The sequence below is a fragment of the Lissotriton helveticus genome, chromosome 2_2 (genome assembly GCF_964261635.1).
Source record: "Lissotriton helveticus chromosome 2_2, aLisHel1.1, whole genome shotgun sequence".
NCBI classification, from domain to species: domain Eukaryota; kingdom Metazoa; phylum Chordata; class Amphibia; order Caudata; family Salamandridae; genus Lissotriton; species Lissotriton helveticus.
The window spans coordinates 132,068,452-132,089,478 of record NC_136060.1 but is presented as its reverse complement, the minus strand read 5'-3'; the positions used below and the strand labels follow the sequence as shown (position 1 = coordinate 132,089,478).

The 21,027-nt window shown below is 42.3% G+C and overlaps 1 protein-coding gene across 1 annotated transcript in view; it reads left to right on the top strand.

Annotated features, from left to right (window-relative positions):
• The window catches only part of SPATA18 (spermatogenesis associated 18), a 151,221-nt gene that overhangs the window by 24,419 nt on the left and 105,775 nt on the right, over positions 1-21,027 (top strand). Inside the window, exons 2-4 of the mRNA XM_078678199.1 lie at positions 2,310-2,415; positions 13,214-13,323; positions 16,342-16,460. Coding sequence (XP_078534325.1) covers positions 2,310-2,415; positions 13,214-13,323; positions 16,342-16,460 — 335 coding nt within the window. The remainder of the gene's footprint in view (positions 1-2,309; positions 2,416-13,213; positions 13,324-16,341; positions 16,461-21,027) is intronic.

Genomic DNA, 21,027 nt, shown 5'->3' with positions numbered 1-21,027 from the left:
GACGTGTGTCCTGGGCTCACTGTGCCACTGGATTCAAACTAGCCTGGCTGATGAGGGTTGATACCCCGTAACCAGTCCGAGGATGCTTGTTTCGGGTCCAGGGAGGACCTGGCTTGGCAGTTCGGGCAGGGTTAAGACTGATTTGACCATGACTAGGTCCAAACTGGGGTGGCAAGATGAGCAAAATAACAATGGATTTAACCCAGCTCTCTTGACTGGGGTGATTGTTTGTTTTGTTCAGTATTTTATCTATCATTTGTATTTCTTTTGCTTTCTCGCCCAAGATACGCTGGGTATGCCCCGACGTGTGTTCCGGGTTCACTGTGCCACTGGATTCAAGCTAGCCTAGCTGATGCGGGGTAATACCTCAAAACTGATCCCAGGATGCTTGTTTCTGGTCCAGGGAGGACCTGACTTGGCAGTTCGGTCTGGACTGTTTCCATGAGGAGCAGGGTCAAGCCTGATTTGTATATGGCTGGGTCTAAACTGGGGTGGCATGGTGAGCAAAAGAACGATGGATTTAACCCGGATCTCTAGACTGGGGGTGAATGTTTGACTTGTTTTGCATTCCGTCTATCATTTGTGTGTCTTTTGCACTTATGAAGGAAAGCGGGACGGATGCGGACTTGCACTTAACAGCAGAGACCTCCTGATTGCTGCAGCATTTTAGACAAAACAGTGGGCCTGACCTTCCTGGAGCCTTAGTGAAGCTGCAGATAATATTCCTAGACTAAGTAGCCACTAAGATAGAACTTGTTCAGGAATAGGTTGAGTGCTAAGTCTAACCACTCACCTCTTCAGTGCCATGAGAGTCAAGTGTTATTGTGGTGTACTTGACCCATCGTAGGCCAGGGGCTAGGACATCAATGGTAAATAGACTCAGCCCCCACAGTGGAGTGGACCTCGGACTGGGTCTGAGGAAAAACCCTGATCATATTTCAGTTGCTGGGTTCCAGCTCTTTTGGTTAACAGTAGAGCAGCCAATAAAATGGATAGCTCTGTATTTTATTTGAATAGTTTCTAGAATAAAGGGTGCTTTGTGTCTTTTACTGTGGTTCCCAGATTGCTTATGTATGACTTTTGTTGAGCATACGCCAAGACAGTTCAGACATTAGCACGCTGGGCTGTAAACACATTTTTCATATCGAAAGAATGTAGACATGTAAAAATGCATCTGATGAGTTGGCTTTTCAGAGGCAAATCCTACACATCTGTACGTGGGCATGAGTTTAGTGAGGGAGATCTTATATTTACTAATCTAAGCACGCATTCTAGTAATAAACATACAGTTACCTCATTTTAATATCATTTCTGTAGGGTATGTTGGTGAATAGATTTGACTGAAATCAAATAAACCTGTAATGCGTTCACTTTACATGAAATAGTCAAGCAATTTTGATGTTAAAACCTAGGCTGCAAATGGAAATCTGTGGATGCTTTTATTTTACTGGGCAGGATCCTAGGCAGAACTTTGAGAGTGAGGGTACTTAAAGAGTACTAACATTTAGCTTTTATATGCAAGCATGACTTGGAAACACTATGCAATGTTTTGAAAAGACATCAAATCTGAGATACCTTTTGCCCTTGCCACGACCAGTATTGAGGTGTATGTGATGAGAAACACACCATAAAAGGACACTTGGCAAGTATGTGCTAGCCATCACTGGGGGAAGTATATGGCTGCACACACACTGTGTGATTCTTAATTTCTTAATTTACACCTTGTACTGCAGTGAAAGACATTTATGGTGTGTCATTGACTTCTCTTTAAAGGATTCTACTCCTATGCATCAATTCTGCCTTAAGCAAGGTTTGTTAAAAATCATTTCTGCATTATCAGATAGAGGTCATTTCTGAGTGTTGGAACACACTGATAATCCCTCCTTCTTTCTTGCCTTTCTGCCATGTCAGCAGTAGTAGATAACAGCTATTGTGAGGAGCAGGAGCTGTTTGGGTGGAGGCTATGTGTGGCCTCTACACTAACTCAATTTCCACATTGAGTGGGTGTGTGCATGCTTACTATTAAAGCAGTAAATCACACACAGAGTTATTTTTAATTCTTCTTAGAATTAGCCCATTGTGTTGTTTTTCTTGGCGCTGCACTTCCCAATAAGAGCGAATGCTGCAATACATTTTATTATATTGCTGGTAATTTACAAAAATAAATTAAGTTCACGTTTTTTTAAGGTAGATGACATTGAATTAATGTTGTGGTTTTCCCTCTGTTCTTTTGCATGCATTTTCTTTTTTTCTAGCATTACGATATATTGGTATGTATATAATATTTTCTTTGTCTGTTTCACCTACAGAATAACACATGCGACGAAAATTTGAGCCAGTGCTGTGAACTGATGGAACTCAGTTCGAAAGTTCAAGGGCAACTTATTTCAATTCTTAACGCAGTTTCTCGGGAAGGTGAGAAGCCAATGGTGTCATCAATGTATGCATTTACCAGCTTTCTTTTGAGATGCGGAAATCCACAGTTTGTAAGGGTGAACATCAGATTTGACAAATGTCACCAAGTGCCATAAGAGCCGCCTTGTAGACAAGATGGTTCTGCATGACGGACTAATTGGGGAATTCCTTTAATATCTTAAAGTTAGAGCAGTATTTTAACTTTTTTTTGTTGTGAAAAATGTAACGCATCGACACACACCGGGGAAAGCAGAATTATTATACTATACAAGACACCAAAAGGTTTACAATAGTAGTTGCTAACTTATACAGAAACGTCCACCTCTCCAGGCCTTAAGAATTCATGGAGATTTCCCCTTAAAGCCTCTCATTCCTTGTCTTTCCCCACCTGGACCGGGAATGGGAAGAAGGGTTCCTGCTACTCTGCATCTGTGAGTCATGGGTGGTAGCCACAGGGTTAATTGCTCGGGGTTCCCATACCTGGAGTTAGCCCACAGCCAAACAGGAGAGTAATACAGTAAATGAACTATCCCTGAACATCTACAGCACTCAAAGATTCGCCCCCCAGTTCCTTGCAAGTACAGCACTGAAGGAGGGAATGTCAGGGGTTTCTGAGATACAGGAGTGCCCTAGAGAGTGGTCTGGTGGCACACGTCAACCTGGAGGTAGCACCAGCGCCATACTGTTGTCCTACTCACCATCGTACGGTGGATCCTTAATTCACTATTACTCCAATCTATAAACTTTCTTTAACAAAAGAATCTACACTACCCATTAGTCCTTTTTAAGCTTCCTGAAGAGAGTGCCAATGAATATCCCCTATGCATCATCACAAATAAACGCAACAGTGTTTTGTAGTTTTTTTTCCAAAACACAAATCCATAAACTGCAATTCGTGAGAATTTTCAAACAAGATTTGTCTGTGGCGTCTGCCAGTCTGGCAATGTTGGATATGCTTTTAGAGACTTCACGTTGCACCTGTTGAACAAAGTATCCTGTCGGCACACTCCGCCTCACTTTAATAGCTGTGTACAAAGCCTCACACCACTTCCACAAACAAACTCTAAGGCATTGATTATAAGTGGTCGTGTTTTCCGACTCCTGCACAAATCCCTGTTTGTACAGAGGTTAAAATTCCAAGGTGGGTGGTGTTTTCGGGTGTATTAAATATTTTAATATTTTAATTTCGGTGGATAAAATCTGCCGTAATTTAACATAGGAAAAAAATATGATATTTATTGTTTTGTATTTTGGGGAATTAAGAGCCAAAATCCACGTTTATTTCCCATAAACTCGGAATAGGTGCTCTGTATTCAACCCAATAATTTCTCAATGCCACAGTGTTGGATTTCATCAGCTAAAATAAATAGCAACTACTCTTCAGAAACACTCAGAATGAGGGCCTCTGTAAGGTTAATATTCTTCTCAGGTTATCACCTCAACACATTCAAATTTAGGGTAACATTGTTGGTGTGAGTGAACATTAGTATCTCAGAAACCCATAATCTGCAGTTTCCTATTTCCAAATTACCACCAGTTTTAATCTTTCAACTCCACATGCATTTAAAAGCTACCATTTTCTCGCTCATTCCCACTGTTGGCCTGGTGCAGCTGTTCTTTTAAAAAAATATATCTATTTTTGTTCGTTTTTCATTTTAACCAAAATATACAGACCACACCGCATCATACACTGCAGTCACTTCAGAAAGCAAATGGTATATCTGAAGTCCATTCTTCTTGGTTTTTTCATGAAACTACCTGCAGACTCTAAGTTACAGATGTTTCATATGGGTAGAATTTAACACATCATCATAGGTAAGTGAAGCTTGTCATTCATCAACGCATCAGCAGGGATTTAGTAATACACCCTAAATTCCCTCCAGGGCCTTTACACCTTTTCAATCTTCCGGGGACATCCTCAGCCTTCATACAGCACTTTTTTGGCCCCTATACCAATTCACATTTTGTTTTCAATGCTCAGGTTTACATGGAATCCTAGCATCCAACAACCTAACCATACTTCATCTGGCAACCCCCCAAGGCTAGGTGTGATAGTAGTGTTGGGTACGTAGGCAGCTTTTCCTCATTCATGATGCTCAGAATAAGGAGCTTTGGGTTCAGAGCACTATTTAGTTCACTGAATCAGTTTAATGGTTTGACACGACCTCTCAGTAGTGCTTCAGCCAGGAAGAATTGCAAATTATGTGGGTGAATGATCCTTTGGGAATGCAGCGTCTGATGTTAAGCATGGGTACCCCCAGGTACAGCTGTACTTATCTGAGAACCCTCTGTTCTTCAACTTTAACTTAAGTGCCCATGCCTTCAAGGCCCGTAGAAGATATTTTCTCATAATATGTGGTTTGAATAAAATAACCAAGACAATTATTATGCTACCTGAAGCATTACAGCTCATCATTGTTGCTGGTCTGACATACATTGAGATAGAAGTTTTCTTTTAAAGGCTTAGGGCCTGATTTAGAAGTAAGTCCTAAAGTATAATCCTTGAAGAAGGAGCACACCATTGATCATTACTCCAATAATGAACCTTTTGGTTGAAATCACATTTGCAGAGCAACATTTGTAACCACTGAATTTTGAAGTATTCTGGTTTATAGACTTTAGCCATCCTTGCACTAGAAGTAGATATGACAAGAGGATAGACACAATAAAAATCATCCAGGGAGTGAAAGTACAGCACACATACAATACTTTCACTCATGAAAATCTACTCTTGTAATTTCTCCCATTGTGTGTATCGTTCGTTGGCCAATGATTTGGAGAAAAGTCTTAGTCTTAAATTGTTGGTTATTCATGGAGTTACAGGCACAGGTTTGTATTAATGTGTGTTTGGGGGCAGGGAAAGCCACATATTGCAATTCTAAATAGTAATATATATATATATATATATATATATATATATATATATATATATATTGTCAACGCCAGGTCCCACGATCCTTGGGACTCGTCTTCAAGTAAAGAGCACTCAGAGCCAATATAGCGTGGTTTCGCCCAGTTATTTAATAACAGAAACTTCTTGCAGTTATAAAAGGTCACAAACGCGTTTCGGCGTTGCCGCCTTCCTCAGTGTAAACCTGCACTTTGTTTGTTTGTGATTTAAATAAAATTCATAATGACAACCTGTCACGTGTTCTAAAACGATAAACATAAAAAACGGCACAAAACTTGTAATTTCTGCATTACTTATGGCGGCCATCTTATAGTGGGTTCACAATCATTACTATCTCATTTGTTATCACGATATATGACAATTTCATGCACATAATTCATATAGTGTTGATAATTCATTCATTAAATCCAACAAATGTGTGTATATACATGTAGATTGTATTGTCAGACATCTTTGTGCACGCCTATTTTTCCCAGTGCTGTTCATTCGCAGAGCCCATGATGATCCAATCATCGGCCCTGTCGAATGGTTCACATTACTTTTTTGGGGGGAATATTGGGAACAATTGTATTTTTCCAATCGAGTATAATTAAGCCCTGAATGGGCAAAAAAAAATAAAATATATATATATATATATATATATATTTTCCACTCCTGTGTTTACCCGATGATAAACAGGCGCTGACACCGTGGGGTCTCATTCAGGAACAAGTTTTATTTATCCCAAGTGCAAAGTTCGACGCGTTTCGACGGATGAACCGTCTTGTTCACACATATATATATATATATATATATATATATATATATATATATATATATATATATCAAAACACTCCCTTCACAGGAAATTGAAAACGCACTCGAGAATATTTCTTTTCACAGATGATTTATTGCACCATCGCTCTCAGCAGAAACCAACGCGTTTCACCGCCCACAGACGGCTTGATCACGGTCAATCCTCCTTCCCTCTCATCCACCTATAAGGTGCTCATGTGCAAAGTCATGTGATTAAAGTTTTTCTTTTTCTCTATAGGGGAATTCTGGGTGATGTAGTTTTTTTTCCTTTTTTGATTGCATTAACCAAACAAATTTATAAACTGCATATATTGTCGCGTCATTCTATTCATTTGCAGAACGCACATGCATTGTTTGAGTATCCCTCGCCCTCCAGTGGGCAGGCCTTTCCTCAATCAGACCATTTTATGCCCTCCAGTGGGCTTAAGCCAAGTTCCATCCATGTAATGCATGTCTCATCCATTTAGAAAAACTTACCAACAGTTACAAACTCCCATTCCTAACCCATTCCCCTACATCCTCTAGGTCAGTTCACAATGTTACCTATCCATTAGGTAATTATTTTACATATATGCAAATATACAAATGAAGTCTCCCCTCATGATAATGCAAAGACACAGATTCCTATTTACAAGATTACTCAAAGGTGCACATAAAGCTCTTCGCTCTGGTTAAGACCTTCCGGATGCAGAGTTCTGAAGTTAAGTATTTGTCGAGATTCCCTACATCTCAATTTGTGTTCTCTGTCCCCACCTCTCACATGAGGAACAATAGTTTCTAGTGCATAGAATTTAAGAAGCTTCCAGTCACCGTTATGCACAGCTTCCATATGCTTCGCAACGGCGTTTGCTCTGTCTTTATTCGCTGTTGCCCTTATGTGCTCCAGAATTCGCAGCTTCAGCTCCTTCTTTGTGCTGCCAATATATTTTAGTGCACATGGGCACTCGATCACGTACACCACGAATTCTGTCTTACAATTGATTAATTGTTTGATCACCCAAGTTCTCTTGTTTGGTAAGAGCACTTCTTTCTTGTTTACAGCGATTTGGCACGCCTTGCATTGTTGAAATTTTTGGAATCCTTTTGTTTTTAACCATTGAATTCCCTTTTTCTTAATTTCAGGGTTTTGATGGTGACTATGCACTAGCTTATCCTTCAGACTAGTCGCTCTCCTGTATGTTATTTCCGGATGACTTCCCACAATTTTTCCTACAGTCTCATCCAGATGCAATATTCTCCAATTTCTCCTCAGGATACTCACGATTTGTTTCGATTCCCTTGAGTGGTCCATGATGAGTCTCACTTTCTGGTTTTCAGGTTGCTTTGGTTTCACCTGCAGAGTATCCTCCCTTTTGGTCTCATTTGCTTTTGCCCAGCATTTTTTGATGACACCTTTCTTGTAACCCCGTCTCGCGAATCTTCTCGCCATCTCTCCGCTGTTTGTGGTCCATTCCTTTTCCTCCGAGCAGATCCGGCGGAGTCTCAAAAATTCCCCGTAGGGGATATTATTTTTTACTGAGGCTTGGTGAAAGCTATCCGCATGTAGGGTTGCGTTTGTTGAGGTTTCTTTCCGGTACAGTGTGGTTTCTACTTTGTTATCATGAATGTAGATTTTGGTGTCCAAGAAAGTTACTTCCTCCTGGCTGATTGCATAAGTGAATCTTAAGTTGGTATCCGTGGAATTCAGTATTTGGAAGTAGATCTCAAATTCCTCTGCTGTTCCGTCCCATACTATCAACAGGTCATCGATGTATCTTAGCCATTTCGCTATCTTTGATACATGATGATCGTTGTTCGGATGCCAGGCCACCTGTTGTTCCCACCATCCCATTGTTAGACACGCAAACGCTGGGCTGAAAGAAAACCCCATCGCACACCCCTTAACTTGCTGGTACACTTCTTCCCCAAAAAGAAAAATATTTTGAGTGAGACAAAGCTCAATCATGTCCAAAAGCATCTGGTTGTGGCTATTGAATTGTATATTTCTTTCTTGGAGAAAGAAAGCACATGCCCTTATTCCAATGCTGTGCTCAATGTTGGAATACAGGGCGACCACATCCATTGTTATCAACATGTAGGTGGGTTGCCATGATAAGTCTTGTAGATTTTTCAAGAGGTCCCCAGTGTCTCTTACATATGAGCTTAGATTCAGAACGAATGGCATAAGGAAATGGTCGATGTAATTCGCCACCGGTTCCATTAGTGAGCCTTTTGCCGAAACAATCAGCCTCCCTGGTGGTTTTAGTGGGTTCTTGTGAACTTTAGGAAGGAAGTAAATGGTCGCTGTGACCGGGTGTTTCGTTGTTAGAAATTTACTTTCATCCACGTCGATCAGATTTTCCCTAGACCAATCCATTATTTTTTTATCCAAATTTGATTTGAAGATTAGAGTGGGGTTTTGCTCCAGTTTCCTGTAATATTGTTTATTTCTCAATTGGGAATGGGCTTCGATGATATAGTCTTTTGTATCTAAGATAACAATATTTCCACCCTTATCGGCCATTTTTATTGTAATTTTTTGATCCTCCATGAGGTTTTTTAGGGCAGCCCTTTCTTCCATTTTTAGATTGTCTTGAAAACTCTTGCCTTTGATTTTATAGATGTCCTGGATCACCGCCTCCTGAAAGAGGTCAATCTTGTTGCCTTGCGGTAATTGCGGATAGAATTTGGACCGCGGTTTCTTTCCACTGAGGCCGGCTCCTTTTTGAGGGCAAACAACTTCTTCAGGAATTTCATCACTACTATCCATGTTGTCCAGATTTACAAGTGTCATCAGCGCTGGCAAATTGCTTGTTGTCAGACCTTGCGCTTCCGTGTTTATTCCCGGTTGCTTTTCCTTTTTCTTTTTTACATAGTTCGACATTTCTTGATTTTCCTCAAAGATCTTCGCCAGTTTAATTTTCCTGATATATTTATATATATCTATGCGTGTCTGTGCCATATCCATTTTTTCGGTGGGACAGAAGTTAATGCCATGTTTGAGCAATGTTTCTTCATTTTGATTTAGGGGACGAGATGATAAGTTCATGATCACAAGGTCATCTGTCGCATTTTGTTCCTGCCAGTTTATTTCAAGGTTTTTTGGCGCATACTCCTGGTTTTTGTCCCGATTTCCTCGGAGGAGCCACTTCGGGACAAAAACCAGGAGTATGCGCCAAAAAACCTTGAAATAAACTGGCAGGAACAAAATGCGACAGATGACCTTGTGATCATGAACTTATCATCTCGTCCCCTAAATCAAAATGAAGAAACATTGCTCAAACATGGCATTAACTTCTGTCCCACCGAAACAATGGATATGGCACAGACACGCATAGATATATATAAATATATCAGGAAAATTAAACTGGCGATGATCTTTGAGGAAAATCAAGAAATGTCGAACTATGTAAAAAAGAAAAAGGAAAAGCAACCGGGAATAAACACGGAAGCGCAAGGTCTGACAACAAGCAATTTGCCAGCGCTGATGACACTTGTAAATCTGGACAACATGGATAGTAGTGATGAAATTCCTGAAGAAGTTGTTTGCCCTCAAAAAGGAGCCGGCCTCAGTGGAAAGAAACCGCGGTCCAAATTCTATCCGCAATTACCGCAAGGCAACAAGATTGACCTCTTTCAGGAGGCGGTGATCCAGGACATCTATAAAATCAAAGGCAAGAGTTTTCAAGACAATCTAAAAATGGAAGAAAGGGCTGCCCTAAAAAACCTCATGGAGGATCAAAAAATTACAATAAAAATGGCCGATAAGGGTGGAAATATTGTTATCTTAGATACAAAAGACTATATCATCGAAGCCCATTCCCAATTGAGAAATAAACAATATTACAGGAAACTGGAGCAAAACCCCACTCTAATCTTCAAATCAAATTTGGATAAAAAAATAATGGATTGGTCTAGGGAAAATCTGATCGACGTGGATGAAAGTAAATTTCTAACAACGAAACACCCGGTCACAGCGACCATTTACTTCCTTCCTAAAGTTCACAAGAACCCACTAAAACCACCAGGGAGGCCGATTGTTTCGGCAAAAGGCTCACTAATGGAACCGGTGGCGAATTACATCGACCATTTCCTTATGCCATTCGTTCTGAATCTAAGCTCATATGTAAGAGACACTGGGGACCTCTTGAAAAATCTACAAGACTTATCATGGCAACCCACCTACATGTTGATAACAATGGATGTGGTCGCCCTGTATTCCAACATTGAGCACAGCATTGGAATAAGGGCATGTGCTTTCTTTCTCCAAGAAAGAAATATACAATTCAATAGCCACAACCAGATGCTTTTGGACATGATTGAGCTTTGTCTCACTCAAAATATTTTTCTTTTTGGGGAAGAAGTGTACCAGCAAGTTAAGGGGTGTGCGATGGGGTTTTCTTTCAGCCCAGCGTTTGCGTGTCTAACAATGGGATGGAGGGAACAACAGGTGGCCTGGCATCCGGACAACGATCATCATGTATCAAAGATAGCGAAATGGCTAAGATACATCGATGACCTGTTGATAGTATGGGACGGAACAGCAGAGGAATTTGAGATCTACTTCCAAATACTGAATTCCACGGATACCAACTTAAGATTCACTTATGCAATCAGCCAGGAGGAAGTAACTTTCTTGGACACCAAAATCTACATTCATGATAACAAAGTAGAAACCACACTGTACCGGAAAGAAACCTCAACAAACGCAACCCTACATGCGGATAGCTTTCACCAAGCCTCAGTAAAAAATAATATCCCCTACGGGGAATTTTTGAGACTCCGCCGGATCTGCTCGGAGGAAAAGGAATGGACCACAAACAGCGGAGAGATGGCGAGAAGATTCGCGAGACGGGGTTACAAGAAAGGTGTCATCAAAAAATGCTGGGCAAAAGCAAATGAGACCAAAAGGGAGGATACTCTGCAGGTGAAACCAAAGCAACCTGAAAACCAGAAAGTGAGACTCATCATGGACCACTCAAGGGAATCGAAACAAATCGTGAGTATCCTGAGGAGAAATTGGAGAATATTGCATCTGGATGAGACTGTAGGAAAAATTGTGGGAAGTCATCCGGAAATAACATACAGGAGAGCGACTAGTCTGAAGGATAAGCTAGTGCATAGTCACCATCAAAACCCTGAAATTAAGAAAAAGGGAATTCAATGGTTAAAAACAAAAGGATTCCAAAAATGTCAACAATGCAAGGCGTGCCAAATCGCTGTAAACAAGAAAGAAGTGCTCTTACCAAACAAGAGAACTTGGGTGATCAAACAATTAATCAATTGTAAGACAGAATTCGTGGTGTACGTGATCGAGTGCCCATGTGCACTAAAATATATTGGCAGCACAAAGAAGGAGCTGAAGCTGCGAATTCTGGAGCACATAAGGGCAACAGCGAATAAAGACAGAGCAAACGCCGTTGCGAAGCATATGGAAGCTGTGCATAACGGTGACTGGAAGCTTCTTAAATTCTATGCACTAGAAACTATTGTTCCTCATGTGAGAGGTGGGGACAGAGAACACAAATTGAGATGTAGGGAATCTCGACAAATACTTAACTTCAGAACTCTGCATCCGGAAGGTCTTAACCAGAGCGAAGAGCTTTATGTGCACCTTTGAGTAATCTTGTAAATAGGAATCTGTGTCTTTGCATTATCATGAGGGGAGACTTCATTTGTATATTTGCATATATGTAAAATAATTACCTAATGGATAGGTAACATTGTGAACTGACCTAGAGGATGTAGGGGAATGGGTTAGGAATGGGAGTTTGTAACTGTTGGTAAGTTTTTCTAAATGGATGAGACATGCATTACATGGATGGAACTTGGCTTAAGCCCACTGGAGGGCATAAAATGGTCTGATTGAGGAAAGGCCTGCCCACTGGAGGGCGAGGGATACTCAAACAATGCATGTGCGTTCTGCAAATGAATAGAATGACGCGACAATATATGCAGTTTATAAATTTGTTTGGTTAATGCAATCAAAAAAGGAAAAAAAACTACATCACCCAGAATTCCCCTATAGAGAAAAAGAAAAACTTTAATCACATGACTTTGCACATGAGCACCTTATAGGTGGATGAGAGGGAAGGAGGATTGACCGTGATCAAGCCGTCTGTGGGCGGTGAAACGCGTTGGTTTCTGCTGAGAGCGATGGTGCAATAAATCATCTGTGAAAAGAAATATTCTCGAGTGCGTTTTCAATTTCCTGTGAAGGGAGTGTTTTGATGTAGAATCAGCAGGGCTCTGCTGAGGAAAACGCACCGGTGGGAGAGCGCCAGGGGTCACCAGAACTGAGCCAAGTTGTGGATAATATATATATATATATATATATATATATATTGTTTACTACTGAGGGTTAGAACAATGCATATCGCCCCTGCTCTAAGGCTTCAGTTTTTTTTGGTATGCTGACCAGGTTTATTTTTAATGTTCATTTTTGTATTCATCTTTTGACCAGGCTCATGCACTACAGCAAAGTAAGTGCTCCTAGAGGAACATGGGACTCAAAATCATCGGCCAATTGCTTCTCCTTCAAGCATAATACGTTTTCAAAGTAACATCTTTATATCATTGCCACCTGTTGTTCTACTTTAATTTGTTCTAGGTAAAATAAAGACTTCTTGTTGGCTGAGCTGCACAAAGAAAAATGTAGAATAATATCAGATGGGGTTATTTTCGTGGAAGCACTGGGTCATGTGTCGCATGCTCAATTTCATCATGTTCTTTAAAAAGACCTATTGTTGTTTGCTGTCTTGACATCTGGTAAAGAACCTAAAGGAGATAATCTAAATGCATAATATGTTCTGGGACTTATCTTTACAGCTTCCTAAGGTGGGTGGAAAATCTCTTATCCCATCAGCCACAATCCCACTTAGATTTTCACCTGCAAAATGTAATAATAATTGCACTTGATCTTCTGTAGCATTATTTCAAATCTGAATAAATAACAACATTTCTCCTGTGCATACTTACCTTCTAGTTTTTCAAGCCTGTTTGTAATGTTAATGAGCCTAGGTTTAGAAAAATATACCCAGATTAAGCGTTTTCTGTTTGTAACATCCAATCAAGGATATCTATTCATACATGTGTATTTCCTTATTTCTGTAGGTGGTCAATATGCTGGAGTGGAAATACTTAAAAACCGTTTCCTGCCACTTCTTGGCTCCTGTTTTGCTACACCATCCAGCATGATGTCTCCTGATACAAGTCTACTTAAAGTAAGCATTAAGTAGTTTAATATTATTCAGATTCAGTGCTTCACGATTATGATGTCTCAGCAATGGACAGAGCTATTTAATAAACATACTTTTCAGAGGTTTAGAATTGTAGAACCTCTGCACATTTCCTTTAAGTGGTTCTTGTCCTTGACCTAGGAGAAGCAATACCTGAACCCCATCTCTCTAGAGGCATGATTTATCTAAGGGGGATTCACCTTGCCAAAAACGTGGAGAGCAGGAATGCACTGCAAAATTGCTCTTTGTGGATGGTGTGGTTGTTTACTTAAGAAATCAACCAGTTTGTGACGGTAGCTTAGAAACCTATGAACATACAATTTGTTCCAGTAATGTAATGCTTGAACATTGTTGTAATTTTTAGTTTTGCTGATCCTGCAGTCATCTTTGGTTATCCTTGCAAGTGATATGATCTGAACATTGCCATTTCACAATTTTTCACAGTAATGACCAGGATTAGGAGCCAACCAAACACAATATGGCCTACAGTCGTAGAGCCAAGGAGTAATTAGGGGTCTTCTATAAATGTCAATGATGTATATGTATGTGGCTGCTAGGGCATAGTCTAAGTGCTGCTTAGTTAAAAACTTTTTGTAGCTTTACAGTCTTGAGTTATTGGCTAGTTATTGTACACATTTCTAAGATATATTCTACTCATATTTGACCAATATTGCTATTGTGTGATTTGTTAAACTAATTTCATAAAATGCACACTTGTTTTTATAGAAATAAATCTCTGGTGATCTGATCCTCAAACCACAGAAATTAGAAATAACAGTAATTCACAGTCTCAATATTCTTCATGAAATTACATAGGTTATAAAGTGTTATCACTTCATTAAGAAGTAAAAATGGCCCAATAGCCAAATCTACAGAATCGTGTTTAATACAAAAAGAAACAGGAAAGCTTAATTGATAAATCTCAAATTGTTTTGCTTTAAAACTGGTTTAAGAAATAATCTTTGAGGTAATGTAAACTCACTCAGGGCAGGTTGATGAAAGGTGTATTAAATTATCTGTAAAAAGTCATACACACAGCCACATCGTTCCAACTTTGTCATTCCATTTTCCAAGGCAGAGGTGTGACGACATGAAATCTGTCCTTCCTTTATCTGGGAAAAGCGTGTGTCTTGTGGTTGGAAAAGAAACATTAAGCCTACATTTAGTAATTCCTACCTGAAGTTTAAAATGTATAGAGATGTGCAAATGAACTCTAAACCATTTCTAAAAACAGAGATCCAAAAATGTATTCGAACATATGTTTTGAAATATAAAATCCTTCTCTGCCTGCCGTCCAGTCTTCTAACATGGAATCCAAATCATATTTCACAAGTTAATACTTGATTTTCATTTTGGTTAGCTTGGCCCATTTGCTCTCAGAGTCCATTATCTCTTTGCAGCACAATGCTATGGTAGAATCCTCTCTTTCTCCTGTCAGCTTCACTAGGAATATAACTTCTTTTTTAATGGAGTGCCGCCCTTTCTCCACGTGAAGTGCTTATTCATGCACTACCTAAGGCCAGCGGCAGCTCCTTAGCTATGGCGGAGGAGTGTCGCTTCCCTGCCAGTAGCTTCAACAGTTGAAAAATAAAACTAGAATAAAACATGTTTATTAACGTTTTATTTTTCAACTTCTGCGTCCTGGGGGCAGGGCCATCGCGGGGGCAGTCAGGAGAGGGAGTGATGGGCAGCACTGCTCTCAGTGAGCATGTGGGCTTGGCTGGCTGTTTTAGGACGGCCAAATCCACATGCGCACTGAGCTGTCTACAACCTGAGCTTCGTTGCCGGGTTGGAAATAGCAGGCGGAGGCTTCCAGTCTCAATGGGAGCGCAAATCTTTAGCACTTAGTCCGAGAGCAGCTTCAGGATTGACAGCAGGGGAGACTGGGAATCTCCGCCTGCAGTGGAGCCACAAGAGGAGAAGAAGACTAGTGATATGGCGGACTGCAGGCAAGTTCTTATTTTACCTTCTTTCTCTGCCCCCCTCCGCCCCACCCCTGCTCCCAACCCCTCCTGACCACTCTGCTCTAAAGCCAGCCGCTACTGTCTAATGTATTAACTAGTCCTTTCTTAACCACTTTGTCTTCTATATTTTTAAAGTCTATTAGCAAGGGCCGATATATTTAGCAATATAATCTTTTGTGCAAACCTTTTAATCAAAGGTCTAAAAGAAATGCCTCCATTAAATTGTTAAAGTGAACAAAGACAGCCATTGCCACGAGAGCCTTGGCAGAAAAATCCTCTAAGTGAGAGTTTCAGGGCAGCCAACCCTAAAACACAATCCCTAGATGTTCATGGAGCTTTACTCTAGTTTAAATGCCAATTGTAATTCATTTTCTGCTTACTAAAACTCATTATTTGAGTTTGATCTATTTAGGCCTGAGCAATTGGTGTACGACCTATACATCTATATCATCAGCTACAGAAGAACAGTGATATTCTACTCTCTTACTTTCAACGGTAAACTCCCTGCTGCCTCAAGGATTTTGTGGAAATATACTAAAACAAGACAAATATAATTGAAGGCAAGACATAGCCATGTTTAAGATCATTAAAAATACACATTTTGTCATTGAGGGTGTGGATCCTGAATATCTAATAAAGAATATGGTGAGACACTACTATCGGGGCAAAATATTGAAAGGTAAGCATGTATAGTTTTTCTATACCTAACTCCACATCTGTGTACCATAACAATATATAGATACCGTCTAGATAAATAGATGTGCACTTAAGATTAGTAAATCTATACTTGCCTATATGCACTTACCTTTTGATATTTCGTCCCTCAATAATTTGACTACGATATAATTGTGCCGCAAAATTCTCGACTATATATTCCAGAGCACTGCCAACTGGCCTTTTTCAAGCTATGGTGATCTTAGTCCAGGATTCCTTTGTAGAACACTTGAACAAGTGCCAGGGGACCTTTTGGACTACCTAGACCCACTAGTTTTATTGACGGGCAAAGACGATCGACTGATCTACATTTGTTGCATTGCAGGAATCATTAGGAAAAGACAGAAAAATAAGAGAGCTGGCTAACAACCATGAGCAAGAGTTGCAGAAGCTGGAAAGTCAGTTGCTGTCAACTCGCTTAGAACTGGGAGAGTTGAAAAAAGAGTAAGTAAATGAAAACCTGTTTTTCCAATAAAAATATTGCAGTTGCTTTAATGCTCCCTGATGTCTTCTTTTCAAGTTTTGATGTGACATTATTTTCATCTAGCAATCTGAGGAAAAGCTTAAAAAACGTCTTTATCTCGTGATCATGTAGAGAGAGAGTCATCTTTTAATGAATTGTGCCTATAGCTCTCTGGGTGCCCAAGAGTCTTTTCTCGGAAAATGGCTTCCGCTCCCCTGGTGGTGGCCAACCCGCAAACACTGAAGAGATTGCTTCAAGGCAAGTATGGAAATCTAGTCACACTTGCCCTGCCCTTAGTAGGCTCGAATGCCCATCTCTATGATTTGTCAGCTTTGTGGCTGACAGGCCATTAGATTTTTATAGTTTACATCTTTTTATTGATTTAAAGGTAAAGAACAATAGCGACCTCCTACATCCAACAGCCGGTGGGGGTAACAAAACATTTCAAAAGAAGTAGAGAGAAACAAGCAGTATGAGTAGATAGAGAAGTTATAAGGAAATTAGAGACAAGTTTAGTGAAATATTCTCTCCAGAAGATAGAATATGTCATACATACACGCCATGCATATCATTGACGGGCTTATCACGCAGATACTTGGACTGGCCCTGTGAGGCGAAGAACCGTCAGATACCTTGGACAAGTTAGTTAATTAAATTCGGTTGCTAGGAATTCTATAGTGGAGCCCCATGTCTTATTAAAGCGCGACAGCGTACGTGTAATACCCGCCATCAACTTTCCCATCCCCACCACTTCCCACAATTTGTGCAGCCAATCCAATCTAGACAGCACACTCTCAGTACCCCATAGGGAGAGCAGGACCTGCTTGACAGCCCCCTAGGATCGGAGTGATAGCTGTCCCTCAGCAAGTACTGAGAGGATAGGTCAGTGCATTTGGCAGCCCCAATAATATGTACCTAGGAAACCTAGGTAAGTTGTGTCATAGGTGTTTTCGATGTTGGACAATACTGTCACCCAGAGTTGCTGAATATTTGGATATTGCCACAACACATGAGTAAGGGGGCCCTCCTGTGTGCAGCAACCCCCCCCCATGTTTTCCAGTGGGCCACCCTAGCTGAGGTATAGTTCCAGTAGGGAGCTATTTTAAGTGTCATTTCCTTTTCAGCAGTGCTACAAGAAGAAGCTCTGGCCATGTGTATAATGTCCTGCCACTCCTTAAGGGAGAATTTGCACGCACATTCGGATTCCCATTTACGCTGTGCCGGGGATTTGTTGTGTTGTGAGGGTGTGAGGTGGAAGGAGTATATATCTGAGAGCATTGTTTGTCCGTTTGGTGGGTGATAAATCACGTTTCAAAATTTGTCAGTGGGCAGACAGCGTGCAGGCAAAAGTGGGGTAGCAAGACCCAGTGCCTCAGGAAATGTATTGTCAATAAGCCTCATTGAGGATGCCATAATCAGAGTGGAGTTGGGCAAAATCCATCACCCCTTCGGCATTAAAGAGGTCTCCAATTCTTTTACAGTTAGCTTCTTGGCACCTAATATAGCTATGGCCCTCCATTGCGGGTGGGAACTCTGGATGGCCTATAAAAGGAGTCAAGGGTGATGTGCGTGTGGAGAGGTGGCGAGACTCTTGTACCCTATCCCACACTCCCATTATGGCCCTAGTAAAAGTTTTAGGTAGCCAGGGTACTTTCCAAATATAGATTCCTACGACAGATCGATCAATAAATCACCATTGTTTTGCAGAGGCAAGCCTGCACCATCCGATCATATAGCGCAATTGAGCCGCCTGGTAGTGTCTGTCTAGGTTTGGGATTCCCAGGCTTCCATCCTTCAGCTTTAGGTATGTCTGAGTGCAGACCTTACGGGATTTCTCCCCCCCCCCCCCATTTTAAGCCAACCATGAGGTGTTGCAACTTCGCTAGGACTAGTGGGGGGGGGGTCTGGAGCGGCAGAGTTTGCAAAACGTATAATATGCAAGGGAGTAAGGGCATTTTAACTGCTGCTAAACTGCCTAGCCCTGATAGCGTATGTCTTTTCCAGGTCAAGAGGCAAGAAGAGTGGAGTAGTTCTCTTGTGATGTACGTTCGGTCGTGGGGAAAATCTGTATGCCCTGGTATGTCTCTCCATTATTCGCCCAGGCGACGGGGCACATGTTTGCCAATAGTATCTGCTCATCCCTAGGGATAGTCAGGCTGAAAGCTTGCGTTTTCTGTAGGTTGAGCTTTAAGCCCTATACCAGGCCAAAGTCCTCCATCTCACGCAGGAGGGAAGGCAATGAAGCAAACGGCTAGGTCAAGATGAGCGCCACATCGTCGGTGTAGATTGTCGGTGTAGAGCGATATCTTATGCTCCCTGTCTCCCATGCAGATCCCTGTGATCAGGACATGGTGGCGAATGTGTTCCCTGAATGGCTCCATATAGAGTGCAAATAACAGGGTAGATATTGGGCATCCCTGACGAGAACCCCGCAAGATCTCAAAGGGGCGGGACAAGATGCCGTTCACCCGTACCTTAGCTTCAGGCGCGGTATAGTTACACTCACCCAGTGCTGGATTCTCTCTCCCGGTCCAAACCAAGTAAGGGCCAGGTGTAGATAGGGCCAGCACACCCGGTCAAAGGCTTTTTCAGCATCAACCAACAAAATCAGGGCAGGTGTTTGAATGCGTTGGATCTTGTCAAGTAGGTGACAAAGCCGTTTGATACCATCGCTGCAGCCCCTCTCCGGAATAAATCCAGATTGGTCAGGGTCGATGAGAAGACCCTGCATGTTAGGCGCCAGGCGAGAGGCTAGTACACTAATGAAGATTTTTTGTTCGACATTCAACAGTGATATGGGTCGGTACGAAGCACAACATGCTGGATCCCTGCCCGGCTTTGGTATAACCACAATGGCAGCCATGCGCATAGAGGGAGCAAGGCTGCCAGATTCGCTGAATGAATTAAAGAGGCATGTGAGTGGTGGGGTGAGAACGGGGGAAAATATTTTTTTTAAGTCAGAGTAGAGACTGGCCTCCCTGGGTGCCTTGCCCACAGGGAACTTTTGGATAGCTCGGAGCACCTCGTCAGGTCGAATGTCCATATCCAATTTGGACGCCTCCAGGTCTGACAGGAAGGCCAATGGGGCCTGCACCATGTATTCCGCCGCAGCTTCGTCGTAAGGGATTCCGCGGAATACAGAGCGGAGTACAATCATTCAAATTCACCAGCAATGAGTTAATCAGTTAGCAGTTTCGTCCCCTGAGCCACTCGATCTCCAGTACATGGTGGAGGGCACCCTGGGTCCGAAGCTGATGTGCCAGAAGCTCACCAGCCTTGTTACCCCCTTCATAGTACCATTGTTTAGTGCGCAGGACCAAGTACTTTGCACGATCTAGATCTAGTGCCTTCAACTGTTTCTGAGATGCTGTAAGTTGGCATCTAGTCTGGAGGGAGCCCAAACGCTGGTGTACCCCTTCTAGTTCTTTAATTTTTCCCTCCAATTGCTCCTGTTTATCCTTCCGGTCTCTGTTCAGCCAGGTAGCTATTGGAATAAAATGTCCCCAAATCACCGCTTTTAAAGTATCCCACAGCAGCGAGAGGGGCTTAACACCCTCATCATTGGAGTCCAGGAAGGCTCGAATAGCTGTCTGAACCTCCTTTAAGCTAGATTCATACATGATTAATTTGTGGCTCAACTGCCATATCCGTTGGCGGTTTTGTCCCCCAGGTCAGTGCAGGGTAAGGGTCATAGGGGAATGGTCTGATAGTGCGCCCGCCTCAACGCGGGCCTCCGGGGTCGCTAGCGTGATGCGAGGAGAGTTCAAGAAAAGGCCTATTTGGTCATCCATCTTGTGTGCTGTAGAGAAGAATGTCTACTCTCTGGTGTTGGGGTTGCACCGGCAACATACGTCTACCAGCCCCACCTCGGACAACCACTCCTGCATGGAGTCAGAAAGTGCTCCCCATTCGCCCATCCTCTGCACTGACCTATCCATTTGGGAGTCATTTGGGATACTTACTTTTACCTGTGGCGTTTCCTGGCTCTATCCTGTGAGGCACAGCAGCACTTCACCAAGCGCATCAGCGCACCATCCCACTCCTCGCCGCACCCGCTCCGCGGGTGCCGCTTCGCCTTGGGCGACGGACATCTTGACAGCAGAGCATCGTTTGTTTGTGGCGGTAAGGCGGCACCGGGTGTGAGGCCACAGCGGGGCTGCGAGCGTGCGGGGACTTCATTACCCAGAAGTCCCTGCAAGACCGACGGATAGCATCCGGTCCGCTCTCCCTGCTGGCCCGCCCCCCGCCCCTCCGAGACTCTCTAAAAGGTGCTTCCAACCTCCAACTAGTGGGATACTTACTTTTACCTGTGGCGTTTCCTGGCTCTATCCTGTGAGGCACAGCAGCACTTCACCAAGCGCATCAGCGCACCATCCCACTCCTCGCCGCACCCGCTCCGCGGGTGCCGCTTCGCCTTGGCCGACGGACATCTTGACAGCAGAGCATCGTTTGTTTGTGGTGGTAAGGCGGCACCGGGTGTGAGGCCACAGCGGGGCTGCGAGCGTGCGGGGACTTCATTACCCAGAAGTCCCTGCAAGACCGACGGAT